Source organism: Fomitopsis serialis (assembly GCF_022376445.1).
Source record: "Fomitopsis serialis strain Sig1Antser10 chromosome Unknown B0H18scaffold_22, whole genome shotgun sequence".
In the NCBI taxonomy this organism is placed as follows: domain Eukaryota; kingdom Fungi; phylum Basidiomycota; class Agaricomycetes; order Polyporales; family Fomitopsidaceae; genus Fomitopsis; species Fomitopsis serialis.
The window spans coordinates 455,930-471,164 of record NW_025954982.1 but is presented as its reverse complement, the minus strand read 5'-3'; the positions used below and the strand labels follow the sequence as shown (position 1 = coordinate 471,164).

The 15,235-nt window shown below is 55.9% G+C and overlaps 6 protein-coding genes across 6 annotated transcripts; 2 read left to right on the top strand and 4 right to left on the bottom strand.

The window, feature by feature from the left end:
• Window positions 1–99: 99 nt before the first annotated feature.
• B0H18DRAFT_1117786 (uncharacterized protein) lies at window positions 100–1,940 on the top strand (the record flags this gene model as incomplete). The annotated part of the gene is made up of 10 exons (XM_048033653.1): window positions 100–185; window positions 239–425; window positions 475–723; window positions 976–1,127; window positions 1,182–1,421; window positions 1,495–1,520; window positions 1,576–1,606; window positions 1,662–1,722; window positions 1,772–1,831; window positions 1,887–1,940. 10 exons carry the CDS (start codon window positions 100–102, stop codon window positions 1,938–1,940), a joined length of 1,146 nt encoding a protein of 381 aa, XP_047895160.1.
• A 64-nt stretch (window positions 1,941–2,004) lies between these two features.
• On the bottom strand, window positions 2,005–4,173 carry B0H18DRAFT_236356 (amino acid transporter). Its single transcript, XM_048037242.1, has 8 exons — window positions 3,746–4,173; window positions 3,402–3,690; window positions 3,303–3,348; window positions 3,177–3,248; window positions 2,915–3,125; window positions 2,496–2,852; window positions 2,391–2,440; window positions 2,005–2,331 (listed from the first exon to the last, which is right to left on the bottom strand). The coding sequence occupies exons 1-8, from the start codon at window positions 3,989–3,991 to the stop codon at window positions 2,070–2,072; spliced, it is 1,533 nt and encodes a 510-aa protein (XP_047895159.1). The 5' UTR covers window positions 3,992–4,173; the 3' UTR covers window positions 2,005–2,069.
• Window positions 4,174–5,045: 872 nt separating this feature from the next.
• B0H18DRAFT_999648 (uncharacterized protein) lies at window positions 5,046–6,789 on the bottom strand. Its single transcript, XM_048045580.1, has 5 exons — window positions 6,756–6,789; window positions 6,415–6,683; window positions 6,164–6,351; window positions 5,601–6,101; window positions 5,046–5,512 (listed from the first exon to the last, which is right to left on the bottom strand). Exons 2-5 carry the CDS (start codon window positions 6,664–6,666, stop codon window positions 5,158–5,160), a joined length of 1,296 nt encoding a protein of 431 aa, XP_047895158.1. The 5' UTR covers window positions 6,667–6,683; window positions 6,756–6,789; the 3' UTR covers window positions 5,046–5,157.
• Window positions 6,790–6,870: 81 nt separating this feature from the next.
• B0H18DRAFT_999646 (uncharacterized protein) lies at window positions 6,871–11,532 on the bottom strand. Its single transcript, XM_048045579.1, has 16 exons — window positions 11,353–11,532; window positions 11,124–11,301; window positions 10,768–11,053; window positions 10,557–10,708; window positions 10,095–10,505; window positions 9,591–10,044; window positions 9,111–9,535; window positions 8,735–9,055; window positions 8,194–8,679; window positions 7,941–8,173; window positions 7,792–7,915; window positions 7,476–7,676; window positions 7,379–7,409; window positions 7,244–7,347; window positions 7,133–7,192; window positions 6,871–7,080 (listed from the first exon to the last, which is right to left on the bottom strand). The coding sequence occupies exons 1-16, from the start codon at window positions 11,406–11,408 to the stop codon at window positions 7,063–7,065; spliced, it is 3,540 nt and encodes a 1,179-aa protein (XP_047895157.1). The 5' UTR covers window positions 11,409–11,532; the 3' UTR covers window positions 6,871–7,062.
• On the top strand, window positions 11,533–12,816 carry B0H18DRAFT_999641 (GTP-binding protein). Its single transcript, XM_048045578.1, has 6 exons — window positions 11,533–11,726; window positions 11,782–11,892; window positions 11,951–11,967; window positions 12,020–12,165; window positions 12,219–12,299; window positions 12,357–12,816. The coding sequence occupies exons 1-6, from the start codon at window positions 11,662–11,664 to the stop codon at window positions 12,540–12,542; spliced, it is 606 nt and encodes a 201-aa protein (XP_047895156.1). The 5' UTR covers window positions 11,533–11,661; the 3' UTR covers window positions 12,543–12,816.
• A 17-nt stretch (window positions 12,817–12,833) lies between these two features.
• B0H18DRAFT_999627 (mitochondrial acyl-CoA dehydrogenase) lies at window positions 12,834–14,679 on the bottom strand. Its single transcript, XM_048045577.1, has 9 exons — window positions 14,577–14,679; window positions 14,410–14,510; window positions 14,245–14,345; window positions 13,983–14,189; window positions 13,775–13,930; window positions 13,535–13,717; window positions 13,451–13,475; window positions 13,039–13,388; window positions 12,834–12,973 (listed from the first exon to the last, which is right to left on the bottom strand). Exons 1-9 carry the CDS (start codon window positions 14,657–14,659, stop codon window positions 12,899–12,901), a joined length of 1,281 nt encoding a protein of 426 aa, XP_047895155.1. The 5' UTR covers window positions 14,660–14,679; the 3' UTR covers window positions 12,834–12,898.
• Between the last annotated feature and the right edge of the window lie 556 nt (window positions 14,680–15,235).

Genomic DNA, 15,235 nt, shown 5'->3' with positions numbered 1-15,235 from the left:
CTCGCCGAAAAGTGTGTACAGGCGGGCCTTGGTATTCCTTCTGTGTCCCATCAATATTCTACTGCAACGAGCAGTGTCGAGGGCGAACTAGACCGAGATATGAAGCAGAGGCCGACCGGTACAGCGGGCGAATCACCTGAAAACAAGGGCCCGACGCCCTCCGCCTGTGCACACGTTTTCGGGAGGTCTAGCAACATGGAATCAGCTAGAAGTAGCGTCCGCTCACCTGGTGATACAGTTACAAGTTCCGGCAGGACTCCGACTTCTGGTACCTCACAGGCTTCGAAGAGCCAGGCGCTGCACTCATCATGGAGAAGGACAGCTCCGCGGGGATACCGCATGACACTGTTCCACTCGCCGTCTACACCATCAATGCACAGTGGGACGGCGCGCGCACGAGTGCACAGGACGTCGTGCGGTGTTTCGTGCGGATAACGCACGGCCAGTTGACGAGTTCCCTGACGCGCTGCGGAGGTCATGGCCGAGACGGACACGTATATGTGGACTTCCTCCAGTGGCGGCCCAAACGTTCGCGGTCTGCCTCGGCAAGTCGTTGCTCAAGGTCTGTTGGCGTACCAGAAGGTCGAGTTTTCTGCTCAAGTAGCCCTGCAGTATCTGTCGAGATCGTCACAGGAGCATGATACCTGTCGATCGCTCGGCGGACAGAGCGTCGTCACTCGACCGGAGGTCGACGGTGCGCGCGATCAAGAGCGAGGCAGAGAGGTCTGCGGCCGCTGCGATTAGTGCTCGGGCACACACCAAGTGAGAGTTTCACGCTATTGAAAGGACAATATATGTATTGACTATAGCGAAGACGATGCGTTTTGCTCGACCGGGCCTGTCAGAACCGTACTAGCGCGCACTTCGGTACCTCTGTGCGAGAGAGGTGCGCGCGTCCAGCCTATGTACCCGTTGTCGCATCTGGGTCTGTCTCTTCAAATATGACCAAGGGCAGCCACTGACCGTTCGCCACAGCCCGAACGCGCTGACATACACTACACGTCAACACAGCTCATCCGCGAGAACGAGCTTGTCTCGTCGATGCGGGCTGTGATACAAGTACGCCACTTGCAAATGTCCATCTCCCCGACTGACATCTCCTACAAGCGGGTACGCCTCAGACATCAGTACGCTCACCCACGCCCACTTCATAATTCCCACCGCGCTAATGCCGTCACTAGCGCGCACTTCCCCGCCTCAGGCGCGTTCACCTCCGCGCAAGCCGACCTCTACAACGCGCTCCTCTCCGCACAAAAGCAGCTCGTCGCTCTGCACCGCGCGCGCGGGGCTGTCGCTCACAGCTCACCACAAGTCCGTCGAGTTCCTGCGTGCAGAGCTCACGCAGATCGGGTTCGACTCGGCTTCACGGGCGGGCGGTTGAATGAACTGTACCCGCATTCGTGGGCCATCCGTGGGGATTGGTGAGTAGAATTGTGTCGTCTTATGTGAGGGCGTTGTGAGCTGATGAACTCGTGCTCGAATAGATTGCACGAGTCAAGCCATTTTGACCGACAGGCGCCGTATGTTGTTGTGGTCATTCATGTGCCGACGCGTGAAGCTGACGTTGGGAATCAGGATGCAGCTGCATGGTCATCACGTGGAGCCGGTACGTTGCCTTTCTCTGATCTACCTCACCCAAGCACCCACTCATATGGGTACAGGATTTACGTGCCGCCATGCCACACTTCCAAAACATTCCATAACATCGGCATCCGAATAGAGGTGGGTTCCTTGTTCATTGAGTGTTCCACGTCTGATACCTCCACCATAGGACGAGGTGCTGGTCGGTGAGGAGCACCCAGTAGTCCTCAGCGCGAGTGCGCCCAAGGAGGTACGTTCTATGCCGGGATTTGAACGCCGTGTCCGAATGTGACTCTGAACGCCAGATCGCCGACGTGGAGGGAGCGTGTCAAGGACTACTGGGACTCGAGCCGTTCTGACAACTCTATTGACACGCAATACATCTATCTAGCTCACTGCCATACCTATTACTTCGCTTTAGCAAGAAGAGATGATGCATACATCGGGCATAAGTACTCGTATCGAAAACTAGATAATTCGCTCTCACTTCACACCTCATTACGCACTTCAGCCTTAACGTCGGTAGACTTCAGTCCATAACCAGACCCTTCGCCTTCCGCCACCGAGTCGACGCGGTATCTCGCGTTTTCATTGGCGTGGCCACCGTCACAGATGTGCTGCCCGCTCCAAACGGCTCTTCGTCGGCGACCTGAAGAGCGCGTAGACCTGCTCGCGCGCAGCCACTTCTCGGCGGGGATGAAGTACCAGCTGAGGATCCAAGATGGTGACGGCGCCGAGGATGACTGGGGCCTGCAGTGAGTGTCAGGGTCAGTAAGACATCGTCGTGTGCGGCGTATACAGGGACGTACGAAGTTGAAGCTCTGGCCGTGACCGGGAAGTAGAACGGCGAGATTTGAGTCTGCGCGGGAGCGGTTCAACACCTTCCGCAGCTTTTTGAACCGTGAATAACATACCGCAAAGATCAAGCCGTTGAACAGCACAGTGGCGATATAGAACGGGCGTCTCCACCGCCCCAAGAAATAGTGGCTGCTCTTGAAGTCTTCCGGGGTCATGATGAGCCGCAGCAGCGCGATCAGCCCATATGCTGCGGTGGTGGGCACGCCGCCCGCGGAGGTGAGCGACGTGAAGGCGACGTCGGACGGGAGGATCGTGCAGAGGAGCGCAGCGCCAAAGATGAACATCACCGTCACGGCGTTGCGCGGCTGGCGCCGGTCGTCGACCTGCCCGATCCAGTGCGAGAAGGGGAGCACGCCGTCGCGCGCGACGGCGAAGACGAGCCGGGAGGCGGCTACGACGGAGACGCTCGTGTTCTGTAAACAGGAAAGAGTTACTGAGTTCTGAGCGGGATGGGAGAGGAGAGCGGGGAACGTACGAGGATCAGGCCGAGCGCGGCGATGGCGGTCATGAACGCGCCGCCGCCCTTACCTAGCGCGAGTGCGTAGAGCTGGACGAACGGCTGCGGGGCGTCGAGCGAGAAGAGCGTGTCGAGGTCGGGCGTGCAGAACAGGAAGAGGATGTTGGTGATGAAGCCGAGCACGCCGGTCGCGATGGCGCTGTAGAGGATGCCACGGCCGGCGACGACGCTGCAGGGGTGTCAGTGAAGATGCATGGTGGGTGAAGAGGAGACGACGGACCTGGCGTTTTTGGTCTCCTCGGCGATGTGCCCGGATGCGTCGAAACCGATCATTGTCCCGGACGAGTACAAGCTGGCATAGAAGTGTCAAAGAAGGGAGATAATAATGATGATGTGTTCTGCGTACAAGCAGAGGATGAAGTTCCAAGCGGGCGGCGCTCCCGTCAAATTATCTGCATTAATATCCATCAGTTTCGCAGACCCCTTCCACATGCAGTACACTCACAAGTCCCCGTGAACACCTCCTTCGCGGACCTAAACCCATACGTGCGTGACACGCCAATGGGGAGCCAGATCAGGCACAACAAGAAGTCGAGCATGTACAGCCCGATCGAGATCTTGAACACGGCCGAAAACCAGCGCGGGGGGAGGTAGTTGACCGCGACCGCGACCACGAAGCAGCCCTCGGCGACGGCCCATACGAGCGCGCGCCACTGGATGGAGTCGGTGCCCGCCCCGCCCGGGTAGTACACTTCGAACACAAGGAGCTCCGAGACGATGTAGTTCGCCGCGGTCTGCCGGACGAGCGCGTCAGCGGAGATCGCAGGCGGTATGAGGCAGGACACGCACGAGACAGCACGAGGCGGAGAACGTCATCCAGGCCGTGCAGGCCCACCAGGCGACGACGAACCCGAAGAAGCGGCCGTACTTGGGACCTGCGCTCTCTGCGCTCCAGACGTAGATCGAGCCGCTGAGCGGGAGCGCGGAGCATATCTCGGCCATGACTGCGGCGGTGATAAACATGAAGATCATCGAGACTATGTAGGTCGTCCTGAAGCAGATGTGAGTGACGAGGTTCGCACGAGGCGCTTGCATTGAGGGTTGCGAGACGGGAAACGTACCATACGGCCAATGGGCCGCCTGCTTCAAGTCCGAGGAAGATACCAGAGCTACGAGCGAAGATTAACATTCCGTGAATGACAAGACAGCGTTGTCTTACCGAACACCTCCGATGAAGTTGAGGGCCACGAAGCTAGCGGCGAAACTCTCGAGGAGGTGCCAGCTACGGTGAAGTTGCTACACAAGGAGTCAGCCTGCAGTCATGGTATTGCCTCGTCTATAGAGAACGCACCTGTTTATATCCGAGCTTTTGCTATGAGGAGATATGAAAAAAAACAGGTCAGCACATTCTGCGGGGCTCCCTCGAGAGGGGGCAATCAACATGGCGACACTGGGGGCTTCCCTACGCAGGTATGAGCGCTGATCAGGTTCAAACGGTGTAATCTCAACCCTTGCCGGTCCTCTGCTACTCTCGCTCGCTCGCTCGCTCATCTGACGATCGTCTGGCAAGTGCAAGACGAGAGACGGCATCGCGGCGAAAGGATACCCGTAGCCGATTCCAGTGTACCACTGAAAAAGACGACGTTACCGATGATACTTCATAGCGGGCCTCTGTCCTGTGTAGGTCTGGCCAGCTCTGCCTTCGGACTGGGTATTACCAGCTGGAGCTCGTCTTCGCCGGTTTCGGAGGAGTCGCGCTCGGCGTCAGCGGGGAGTTGAGCGACATTTGCGTCTTCTGCAGCCATTCTACAGTGGTAAAGAGAATGAAGCAGAGATGATGGTGGTGGTGGGGAAAAGGATTTCGGCCAACACAGACGAAAAGCAGGTCATGAAAAGTGTCGCGAGCGGGCGCCTGGAATGTGATTTATCCAGGAACGATAGGAGCTGGCGCCGTACTGTACTGCACAATATTCGACGATGGAGTAGTCGATTGTGTGAGGAGCTTCTTATTGAAAGTATGTAGACTGCCATGTTGAATGTGAAAGATATTGGTTGGATCCACGGACAGGATGTTAGACAAACTCGAGGGCCGCGTCCGAAGGTTCACGGCGCTCAGCGACAGCCTTGCCGCATCGACGCGGCCTTTGGAGGCCAGTCGACTCTGAGATAACGTGAACGGCTCAGAGCATTACAATTTGGTGACTGTCATCTCTACGGTCATGATGGTGGTTGCTTCGAGATTAACAGAAGCCATAAGTATATTATCGTGAAGGATCAGCAGTCCAGTCCCTCCGCCACTTCAGTACCGACTCCAGCACCGAATCAATCACTTGCAGAGCAGCATTCGGATCCTTCGCAGCAAAGAGCCCGGCCCCCAGCCCGCGTGCGACTTGATTGACAAACCAGTGGAGTTTGCCATCCTCTCCACGCATTACGCCTAGATCAACTCGCGCGTATTGGAGCAGTGAAGACTCTCCCAGCCCCAGCGCAGCAACCTCCTGCATTGCGAGTCCGTCAACGGTGTTGAGTACGAACCACTCAAGCAATTCTCGAGCAGTAGTTCGGATGGCTTCTGAGCCTCCAGATCTGGCGAAGCATCCACTAGCTCTGTTGACTCTCGGGTTGATCGCCGTTCCACATCCTCGATCCTATGAGTGCAAACACGCGATCAGTTGGATGAGTGCATGAAACAAAGTATACTGACATCATGTCTTGTGGAAGTAAGCAATCTCTCAGTACTGAGGACACGAATCCACCATGAGGCAACCGGATTGTATGCACCGCGTGCTGCACGGCTGAGCCGGCAACATACACGCGCAGCTCGCCGGTGTTGCACAGGAGTGGAATTTCTTTTTGCTCCATCCACCTCCATCGCCCTCCTGTTAGCTCGATGTCTTCGTCAATCTTCCTCTTCGGCTTCAGCTTTCCACGGTAGAAACGGTCGCTATTCTTGCTCCCCTCGCGCTTGTAAACGCAGTCACCCTGTGTCCGGCCCCCGTTATACAAGACAGTGTGAGGACGGGGTGACTTGGTGATTTCTCGAGCGATGTGGTCGAGATCGTGCATTATTTGGAGCTTCCGAGCTGCTGTGCGAAGCTCGCGCACGGGTGGCCAGACTGGAAAACACCTAGACAGCATCCGGAGTCGTTCGATGTAGAGTTCCTCCTCTTCCACTGATTGGAATGTGTCACGTCCAGATGGTGTCCTGAAATCCCCCATGAGTACTAAGTAGCCTTGGCATAACATTCATCTGCAGTAGGTACTCACCTATAATCAATTGTCAGGTCTGTACCACCATGGATCAGCAGACCAGCATTGATCTTTGCCAATTCATGCAGTAAATGATTTGGATCACCCCCATTTGAAGCGAGGACGAGATCCCGAAACTGCGTCCAAGTAATAACAAACACTGTACTACCTGGGCGCCGGTGTTGTAGACGATGTATCCAGAGAAGCTGAATAACATATATAAGCCTCTGACATGGAAGATACAAGCAGTAGACAGAAGGGAAGTATACCTGTTCGGAGATTGCAACTTCCCTGTCCGATTCTCTTTGTGCACGCGATGGTAGAGAGCGCTGCTGCGCGACCTCAGCGTAGTTGTAAATATGTTGATAAAGGCGCTCATCCGCCATATACGCATCAGCTATATTCGGAGGCATCGTGTACTTCAACCAGCCAGTCCACCGCAACGGATCTGCAAGCTCCCGCGGTGTTCTCTGAGATGCTCTGTCAATCACAAAAACAATACTCGTGGCGGCTGTTGCCATGTCGGGGAATGATCTGGTCCTGGAGAATTTTAGTCAGAGTCTACGGAGAACAGAGAGACAGTCATGCAGTGTGAAAAGTGTGCAGGCATGTTCATACCTTGCGGAATGCACCAGAGACGCGCATCCGGATTCCGAAGATAGACCCCGATGGAGGAACCGGCGGACCAACATGCATGGGAAAGCCCCATGTGATCTGGCAGCGGCTCAGGAATGAAATATGCGGTAAATTGATCACTGTGGGGGCAGTCGCTCGACCGGAGAAAGCTACATGATATTAGTAGAGACAAAGATGTGCGTATAAATACATGCGTGCATGCAGAGCTTCCTACAATACAAGCATTGCGACAAACTAGAGCGACGGACGTTGAGCATGAACCTTCGTAGTGGATGAACTCATCAGGAGATGTTGAGACGCTGCAGCGTATACGTTAGCAAGATCATTTGTTTCACTGACTTTGGAACGTACCGGCTTCAAGGCCTTGATTAGAAGCCATTCTTCGTTCGAGACATCCTGCTTGAACGAGGTCTACGACGCCAATGAGCATGGCGCCGCATTTACGAGTCTTACATTACATACCTTGAGGACGTCGATACTCTGTCGTGTGATGTGGCTGTAGAGCTCGTCCTTGTCGTCGAAGTGCCGGCCGAACATCTTCGCAGACTGGTATACCGCATGTTCATCTTCACGGCCACACCACCACCAGCCTGCGACTTCTTGACATGTCGAAGGATTTGTGGTTGATCTCCAGAGAGGTGCTGTTCCGAGTGGTCAGCCATAGATCACTAGTATCCGTTGATTGTAAGCTCACATCCTTCCTAATCGATGATTCCTTCTTCTGTGTCTCTGGGTCGGTCTTCACGACACAGATAGGTGTATTCACCCGCAGAGTACCATCGAGGATATCCACACCGAGGATGATCGGGTCACGCTTACAGAAGGCGGCTATGATCTTGAGGCGGCACGGCCAGACAGCCTGAGGAGCAGCGTCTTTCCGCTTCGCCTCCATGATCTCGGCATTGTACGCGGTAAGGCGTCGAACAGATGGTAGATGATATCCGCTGCGCATCGCGGGTCAGCACCACTTCCTTCGATATGAACATAATGATACCCACCTTTGAACAGACGGATGCCCATTCCTCCGCCAGCCTCTCCGCCTCCTTGTCCACAGGCACATCGAAGCACAGAATACACGACAGCTCCTTCGCCTTCTCCAACATCGTCGCGGCACGCATGACGTCTTCTTGTGCACTGGCCCGATGTTGATACCCGACACGGGATCTTGCTCGACTTGAGGAAGTCGAGCAGCGCCTCGAGCGAGCCGAGCGTCGACGCCTGCACGCACACGCCGCGCCCCGACTTGTCGATCGAGTTCAGGAGCGACGTCAGGTCCGACATCACCTCGTCCATCATCTCCTCTTCGTCGTCGTCCGGCCCCACGACCAACAACCGCGAACCGGCGATCGCCTTCTCGAGGTCCGGCGCGACAATCTTCACTCCCATCGCCGCCTTGATCTCTTGTGGTGCACATACGCAGACTTAATCCGCAGCTCGCGCAGAGGCTGTGGCGTGAGCAGCGCACGTACTTGTGTGACGATAGGGCCGTTCAGACCGCAGACCACGATCCGGTCGCCTTCCCTGAGGATACCGTTTGAGAGGACGACGTCGATGGTCGTTCCAAGACCCTCGATGACCTTGACCTCGAGCACCGTACACTCAAGCTCGCTGAGGTACATGAGCCGGTCACTCATGCGCTGCTGCGTGAGGTTCACGAGGAGCATGATCATGTCTGGCACACCCTCGCCAGTGATGGCAGACGTGGGCACGAGCGAGACGTTGCGCGCGAAGCTCTTGTTCTCGTAGTAGAGGACAGCGTTGAGGCCCTGCTCGGCGAAGGCGAGGATTGTCTTCTGCAACCGGTCCTCGAACTCGCGCTGGACGGATCGCTTCTGCTTGGCGAGCGAGCTCCGGAAGTCGTTGTCTGGTGTCGCATCCCAGTCGTACATACGATCGATCTGTACATTAACAACGTGAATAATCAGTAGTCCATACGTTTTTGGTATACTGTACCTTGTTCAGCGCGACGATGAACGGCGTCTTGCGGTCCCTGAGTAACCGGAGCGACTCAAGCGTCTGAGGCTCCAATCCGTGCATGATATCGACGACCAAGATGGCAATGTTACACAGCGAGCTTCCGCGAGACCGCAGGTTTGTGAACGATTCGTGACCAGGTGTATCGATGACGAGCAGACCGGGGATCTTGTACTCCTGGTTGCCCTCCTTGTTGAGCACAGCCGTCTTCGTCTTGATGGCATCCACGGGGAAATAAGTAGCACCAATCTGCTGCGTGATACCACCCGCTTCGCCCTCCTGCACATTCGTTTGCCGGATCTGCCGTGCCAAATGTCAATGCCTGCTTGATTTGGGGATAACACGACGTCCCCACCTTGTCAAGCAGCTTCGTCTTACCCGTATCGACATGCCCCAGAATACAACAAATCGGACTACGCAGATCCGACTCGTCCCTCGCAGCCAACGCCGCCTCGTGCGCCTTCGCTCGGCGCGCGACCGCCTCCGCCTTCCTCTGCGCAGCCATCTGTTGCGCCTTGGTCATGCCTTCATCTTCAGACGAATCCTCGTCAGAGTCGGAGTCCTCCTCGGACGACTCCTCTTCTGACGAGCTCTCTTCCTCGGAGGAGGACTCTTCTTGTGGCTGGGCTTTCGCGCCATTGGGCTTGCTGTTCGTCTTGGCCGCGGCGAGTGCGGCTTTGGATGCGGGTGCAGGTGCGGCCTTCGCTGGCGCAGCCTTCTTGGTGACCGCAGGCTTGGCCGGTGCAGCCTGTTTTGCGGGTGCCTTGCTCGAGCCATTCGCTATGGGGAGAACAGATCAAGGCCAGACTACGCAATCAGCACTCGAACTACCCACCTGCAGGTGCAGCTTTAGTAGGTGCTGGAGGCTTGGCCCCCTCCTCATCGCTATCCGCGTCCCACGAACCCTTGACGCCAGCTGAAGGTTTCTCTTCCTCGCCACTACTAGCGTCCCAGTCGGACTGAACGTCTTCGACCTTCTCCTCTTTCTCCTCCTTCTGCTCTGCAGGCAAGGGAGCGGGAGCAGGCTCAGGCGTGGCCGGCTTCTCCTCTCGTACAGGTGACGGCTCCCGTGTTGACGGACCACTACCCGTTGTTGTGCTCGTAGGACCCTTCTTTTTCCTCTTGTCGCCGTACACAGGCTTCTTGGATGCCTGGCTCTGCTGCTGCAGACCTTCGATCTGTACACCGGAGGCGAGAAGAGCTTGCTTGCGGAGCTCCGCCATACGATGCTCCTGCTTTTGCTTCGGCGTGAGTAGGCGGCCCTCCTTCTTTGCCTGCTCGCGCTTGGCCTGCAGGATTGTTAGACGTGAAAGTAACGGATAAACGCAACGTTACCGACCTTCTCCTTCTCTTTCCTCCTCTGCTTCTCCTCCTCCTTTTTCCTCGCTTCTTCCTCCGCTAGCCGTTCCTCCTCCTCAATCCGCTTCCTCTCCTCTTCCTCACGCCTCCGTGCCTCCTCCTCTAACCGCTTCTTCTCCTCCATCATCGCTTTGAGCGCACCGATCGCACCGCCCTTCTTCTTCCCTGCAGCAGCCGCTGGCGCAGGAGCTGATTCTTCATCCTTCCTCGCTTTTTTCTTCTTTTTCTTCTTGGAGTCGGTTTTGGCGCCGCTTCCTTCACCTTCCTCTTCGTCCTCATCTTCCTTTTCTGCGGGCAGTGCAGCAGGTGCAGGCTCCGGTGTTGAGACAGCTGAAGGCTCCTCTCCAGCTTGGGCAGCCTTCTTGGCAGCAGCTTGGGCTTTCTTCTTCGCCTGTGTTTCGCGTCAGTTGAGGTCAGAGCAAAGTTGGGCATGTGCGCTCGCCTTTTCTTTCTCCTTCTTGAGTTTCTCCTTCTCCTTCTTAGAGAGAACCTTCGTGCCACCTTCGTCCCCTTCACCCTCTTCCTTCTCTTCGTCGTCTTCTTGAGGCGGCGCCGCTGCGGGCACCTCAGCTGGATCGGGTGCCGCCTCCTGCGCTGAAGCGATATGTAATCAGGACAATACGACGCACGAACAGTCTTCAAACAACTCTCACCTTCAGCTACCTCTTCCTCATCTTCGGCTTGCGCCTTTCCCTTCTTCCCTTTACCCTTCTTGCCCTTCTTAGCCTTCTCCTTCACAGGGCCCCACTCCTCATCCGCGAGATCCTCCGCGGTCACCTCGACCGGCTTCTTCGCCGCGCTGATGTCTCCGTTTGCAGCCGCGGCTTCAGTGTCAGAGCCCTCGCCAGGCGCGGGCCCGTCAGCGAAGGAAACGTCCGCTCTCTTGCCTTTCTTGCCCTTCTTGTCCTTCTTACCCTTGGAGGCCGCCTTGATAGTCGACTAGAGTGACAGACAAATCAATATACCATATCAAAGGACCTACCCTTAGTCACATATGTTGACTGCATACCATAAGACCTCCAAAGTCTTCATCCTCGTCGGGCGCCGCATCGCCATCGTCTGCGCCGAGAGCTGCGAACGCCGAGAACCCAGCCTTCTTGGTTGGCTTGGAGCCGTCATCAGACGCTTCCGCAGCATCCGCTGAGGTACCTGCGTTGTTATTGGCGATAGTGGTGCCAGCATTCTCCCTGGATCGAGAGTGAGCAAGGCGTTTAGCTGAATACAATCCCGGCACGGACCAGAAGTCATCATCGTCCTGCTTCTTTCCCTTCTTTGCCTTGTTCTTCGGTGCCATCTTGTCTGGGAGTTGAGCAGAGGCGCGAAACGATCGTCAAGTGAGAAGGCTGCGTACAAAGGACGAGGGGAGATGATGAGTGAGAGGGAGCGTACCACCTCCGGCTCCGGGAGTGGGTGGGCGAGGAAAGTGGCTTCAGCGCTCAAGCGCTCGTGATCTCGGGTTATACTTGTGCTTCCACCACCACCTCTGCCCGCGCCCCGCGCCCGCTGCAAATATCTCAAATATCGTTCGCTGGGCTGGTCAACCAACCATGGGCTTGCTGACTATCATTCGGAAGAACCGGCAGAAGGAGAAAGAGATGCGCATACTGTTCCTGTACGCCGGATGCCCGAAGGAGTCGCTGGTCCTCACGCCGATGCATCCACTGTAGCGGCCTCGATAACGCTGGGAAGACGACCATTCTCAAGAAACTCAATGGAGAGGACATCATGGGGATCAGCCCAACATTGGGCTTCAACATCAAGACTTTCGTCCATCGCAAGTGAGCCTCGATCATCTCGCTCGTGCTTGCCGACATCTGAGAGGACGCGTCTCCGTAGATACACCCTGAATATATGTAGGTCATGTTACCATCGGTCTCCTCTCATTCGACCAATATCGTGTACCAGGGGATGTCGGAGGACAACGCACACTCAGACCGTACTGGCGTAACTACTTCGAGCAGACAGACGCACTAGTTTGGGTAGTCGACTCGGGCGATCGTATGCGGATGAACGACTGCAAGGAAGAGCTGCACAGTCTCCTGCTAGAAGATGTACGTCAACCGTTTCACACATGCTGAGTTTTCATCTTAGCCATGAACCTCAGCGACTAGCGGGCGCGTCTCTGCTCGTATTCGCGAACAAGCAGGATCTGCAGGGCTCCATGAGCAGCCCTGAGATCCGCGACGTACGTATTATTCTCCGCCAGTGACAAGCAGTCAGTATTTACTGATCCTCGCGTCAGGCATTGGACCTTCTGTCCATCAAGTCCCACCGGTGGAAGATCTTGCCTTGCAGTGCTATGACCGGCGAGAACCTCGTGGAGGGTCTTGACTGGGTCGTCGACGATGTGGCAGGTAGGCTGTATTATTCGACTACTACTGAGGATACAGTGCCACGCCAGGAGCCAAGCCCTGTCGCTGTACACTAACCTTTAATGTAATACCACACTGCTGTCATGATATCCTCGTTCTGTAGAGTCTATTCGTTCGGATGAACTCGACAAGGTCTGTATAATACAACTGGACTCTGATTAATGATTGCCTGAGCGACTGTACATGTCGCTGGCAGGCGATAGGTGTACGCGTCAGTGCCTGCGCAATATGCTGGTGCACTTGGCTACTTACATGGCTACTTACACGCACAAGGAGCCTGTCCCACAACTGACACAGTAAATCCGTTAATATTCAGTACCGTTAATCAAGCACAGGCTACATTATCGACCCCGAGGTGACCTCCAGGAATTCTGGTATGTCCAACCCGTCCACGCACATTATAAGCTAGCGGTTACGAATACTCCTTCTGAATCAGCTTCGCAATGGTCTGCAATTGAATATTCGATGTCCCCTCGTAGATCGCGCCCTGAAGGCACCACCATCAGCGAATCTGTTCCTCCACAGCACGAAGACCACCTCAAAAGTACTCACTATCTTTGAATCCCTCCAGTACTTTTCGATCCCCGTCTCCCTCGTAAATCCGACTCCGCCCGCCCACTCAATCGCCGCGCCGCTCACTTTCTGCGCGACCTCGCTCGCAACAAGCTTCGCTATCGCTGCCTCGCGCACAAACGACTTCCCCTCCTCCTTCCGGCGCGCGGCGTTGTATGTCAGCAGCCGCGCCGCCTCGATGTCGCACGCCGCGCGCGCCTGCTGGAAGGACAGGCCCTGGAAGGTGCCCACGGGTTGCCCGAACTGCTTGCGCTCGAAGGTGTAGGGCACGGCTTTGGCAAAGGCACCTTGTGCAAGGCCTATCATTTGGGCGGCGATTCCGATGCGGCCTGAAGGGATGTTGATGTTGGTTGTCAGCGGATCATGCTTTGTTGAGGTGATGTCTCCCCACCTTCATTGAGGATCTCAATCGCAATCTGAGATATTCAGACAAGTCAGGATGACTGGTCAGGGATTTCTCTGGATTCATGCGGACCTTGTAACCCTTTCCCTCACCGCCGATGATATTCTCGGCCGGTACGCGCAGGTCATCAAAATTCAGCGAACACGTCGATGAAGCCCGGATGCCGAGCTTCTGCTCCTTTTTCGCAATTTGGACACCCATGTCCTTCGTCGCGATGAAGCAGGTGATGCCCTTATATCCCTTACTGGGGTCGGCCTAGCGGTCATGGTCGCACAGTGAGTTCTGAGACATGTAATCGGTGATGGGACATACGTTCGCAAATATGAGGAAGACGTCTGCTTCGTAGGAGTTCGTGATCCACATCTTGCTCCCGTTGATGACCCAGTCATTCCCGTCCTTGACCGCGCGTGTCTGCAGGGCGAAAGCGTCCGAGCCGGAGGCAGGCTCCGAGAGGCAGAAGGATCCGAGCTAAGACGCATGTCAATAATCATGAAATGTCGTACCGCTGGAAACTGGATACCTTCGACTCCGAAAGGAGAGGCAGCCACTTGTCCTGCTGCTCCTTCGTGCCATAGTTACGGAGGACGGTGTTTACGAGGGTATTGTGCACGTCGCACATGACTGATACCGACGGGTCGACCTTCGCAAGCTCCTCAATCGCGATGATCGCAGAGGTGAAGGACGACTCAGCGCCGCCATGGTCCGCGCCGGTCTCGATGCCCATCAACTGCAGGAGGTCATGCTCAATCCCGAGCACTGCATTGCACTGCTGAAGCACTCACCCCCTGCTCGAAGAGCGCCTTAATGATTGCTGGATCCATCATCTCAGCCTCGTCCATCTCCCGGACCTTGGGAGCTATTACTTCCTGCGCGAACCGCGCGACTGCCAGTGTATTACGAATCGGTCATCGCCTCCCAGTGACCCGAGGGATGGCCCGAAGACGTACCGGACTCGCGCAGCATCTGCTCCTCGTCGCTGAAGCTGTCTAACGAGGTTGGGTGGACATCTGAGCGTGCAGCGAGCGACCTCGAGAATGACCGGGCTGAGCTGTTGCGACAGATAAATCCCTCAGCCAAATTACCTCCTCGAAGTCAGGGACAAAACGGCTCTTACCTTCTCAGGGCCCTAGGCAGCGAGCTGAGGGACGCTCGCAGAGCTGGTGCGGGGAATGCTGTTCGAAGTAGGGCTTGAGACATGGTGTACGAGGAGAAGACAGGCAAGGGGGGGGCCGGTAAATAGGGCGCAGTGGCCGCCAAGGCCCTCCGTACGGGGAAATAGGGTGGGGTATGGGGTAATCACATGCGATTGGTCCGAAGAGGGCATCGGGTGGTGATGGGATCTGCACGGATCTCCATCTCGATCCGACCTCGAGCAGGTGAAAACCGTGAAGACCGGCTCTCGCTTGCCTTTGAGATCGTCGTGCCGCACATTAACTCACCCGAGTGCTGTAATAATTCGCAGGGAGATTCACAGACTTAATATAGTCTAAACATGCAGCAAACGAGACTCCGTACAACACCGATACTCGTACACAGTCAATTTTGCTTGCGGTGACTCAAAGTTAGAACTTGATGTCGGCTACGTAAGTACGACCTGCAAGCGAGCACAGCTTCCTCCTCGAACCCAAAAGCCAAACTTCACCTTGCTCATGCCCCCACTTGAGTCAACAGAACCTGGGTGTCGCATGATCATCTGAAGACAGAGGGGATCAAGGCGCACCTTACTCATATAATTCATATGTGCTACAGTGTTACTGCTGCGGTCAAGAAGCT

Coding starts and splice junctions, on each gene's coding strand:
- B0H18DRAFT_236356 (XM_048037242.1), bottom strand. CDS start 3,991: ATGCAAGCGCCTCGTGCGAACCTCGTCACTCACATCTGCTTCAGGACG. Junction 3,691..3,745: donor TCTCCGCCTCGTGCTGTCTC/GTGCGTGTCCTG, acceptor CTCGTCCGGCAG/ACCGCGGCGAACTACATCGT. Junction 2,441..2,495: donor TCAACGGCTTGATCTTTGCG/GTATGTTATTCA, acceptor GCTCCCGCGCAG/ACTCAAATCTCGCCGTTCTA.
- B0H18DRAFT_999648 (XM_048045580.1), bottom strand. CDS start 6,666: ATGGCAACAGCCGCCACGAGTATTGTTTTTGTGATTGACAGAGCATCT. Junction 6,352..6,414: donor AAGTTGCAATCTCCGAACAG/GTATACTTCCCT, acceptor TATGTTATTCAG/CTTCTCTGGATACATCGTCT. Junction 5,513..5,600: donor TTACTTCCACAAGACATGAT/GTCAGTATACTT, acceptor GATCAACCCGAG/AGTCAACAGAGCTAGTGGAT.
- B0H18DRAFT_999646 (XM_048045579.1), bottom strand. CDS start 11,408: ATGGCACCGAAGAACAAGGCAAAGAAGGGAAAGAAGCAGGACGATGAT. Junction 8,680..8,734: donor TCATCGTCGCGCTGAACAAG/GTACAGTATACC, acceptor GTTAATGTACAG/ATCGATCGTATGTACGACTG. Junction 7,348..7,378: donor ATCCTTCGACATGTCAAGAA/GTCGCAGGCTGG, acceptor GTGGCCGTGAAG/ATGAACATGCGGTATACCAG.
- B0H18DRAFT_999641 (XM_048045578.1), top strand. CDS start 11,662: ATGGGCTTGCTGACTATCATTCGGAAGAACCGGCAGAAGGAGAAAGAG. Junction 11,727..11,781: donor GAGATGCGCATACTGTTCCT/GTACGCCGGATG, acceptor CATCCACTGTAG/CGGCCTCGATAACGCTGGGA. Junction 12,166..12,218: donor ACAGTCTCCTGCTAGAAGAT/GTACGTCAACCG, acceptor CATGAACCTCAG/CGACTAGCGGGCGCGTCTCT.
- B0H18DRAFT_999627 (XM_048045577.1), bottom strand. CDS start 14,659: ATGTCTCAAGCCCTACTTCGAACAGCATTCCCCGCACCAGCTCTGCGA. Junction 14,190..14,244: donor AGGCGCTCTTCGAGCAGGGG/GTGAGTGCTTCA, acceptor GACCTCCTGCAG/TTGATGGGCATCGAGACCGG. Junction 13,718..13,774: donor TCTTCCTCATATTTGCGAAC/GTATGTCCCATC, acceptor CATGACCGCTAG/GCCGACCCCAGTAAGGGATA.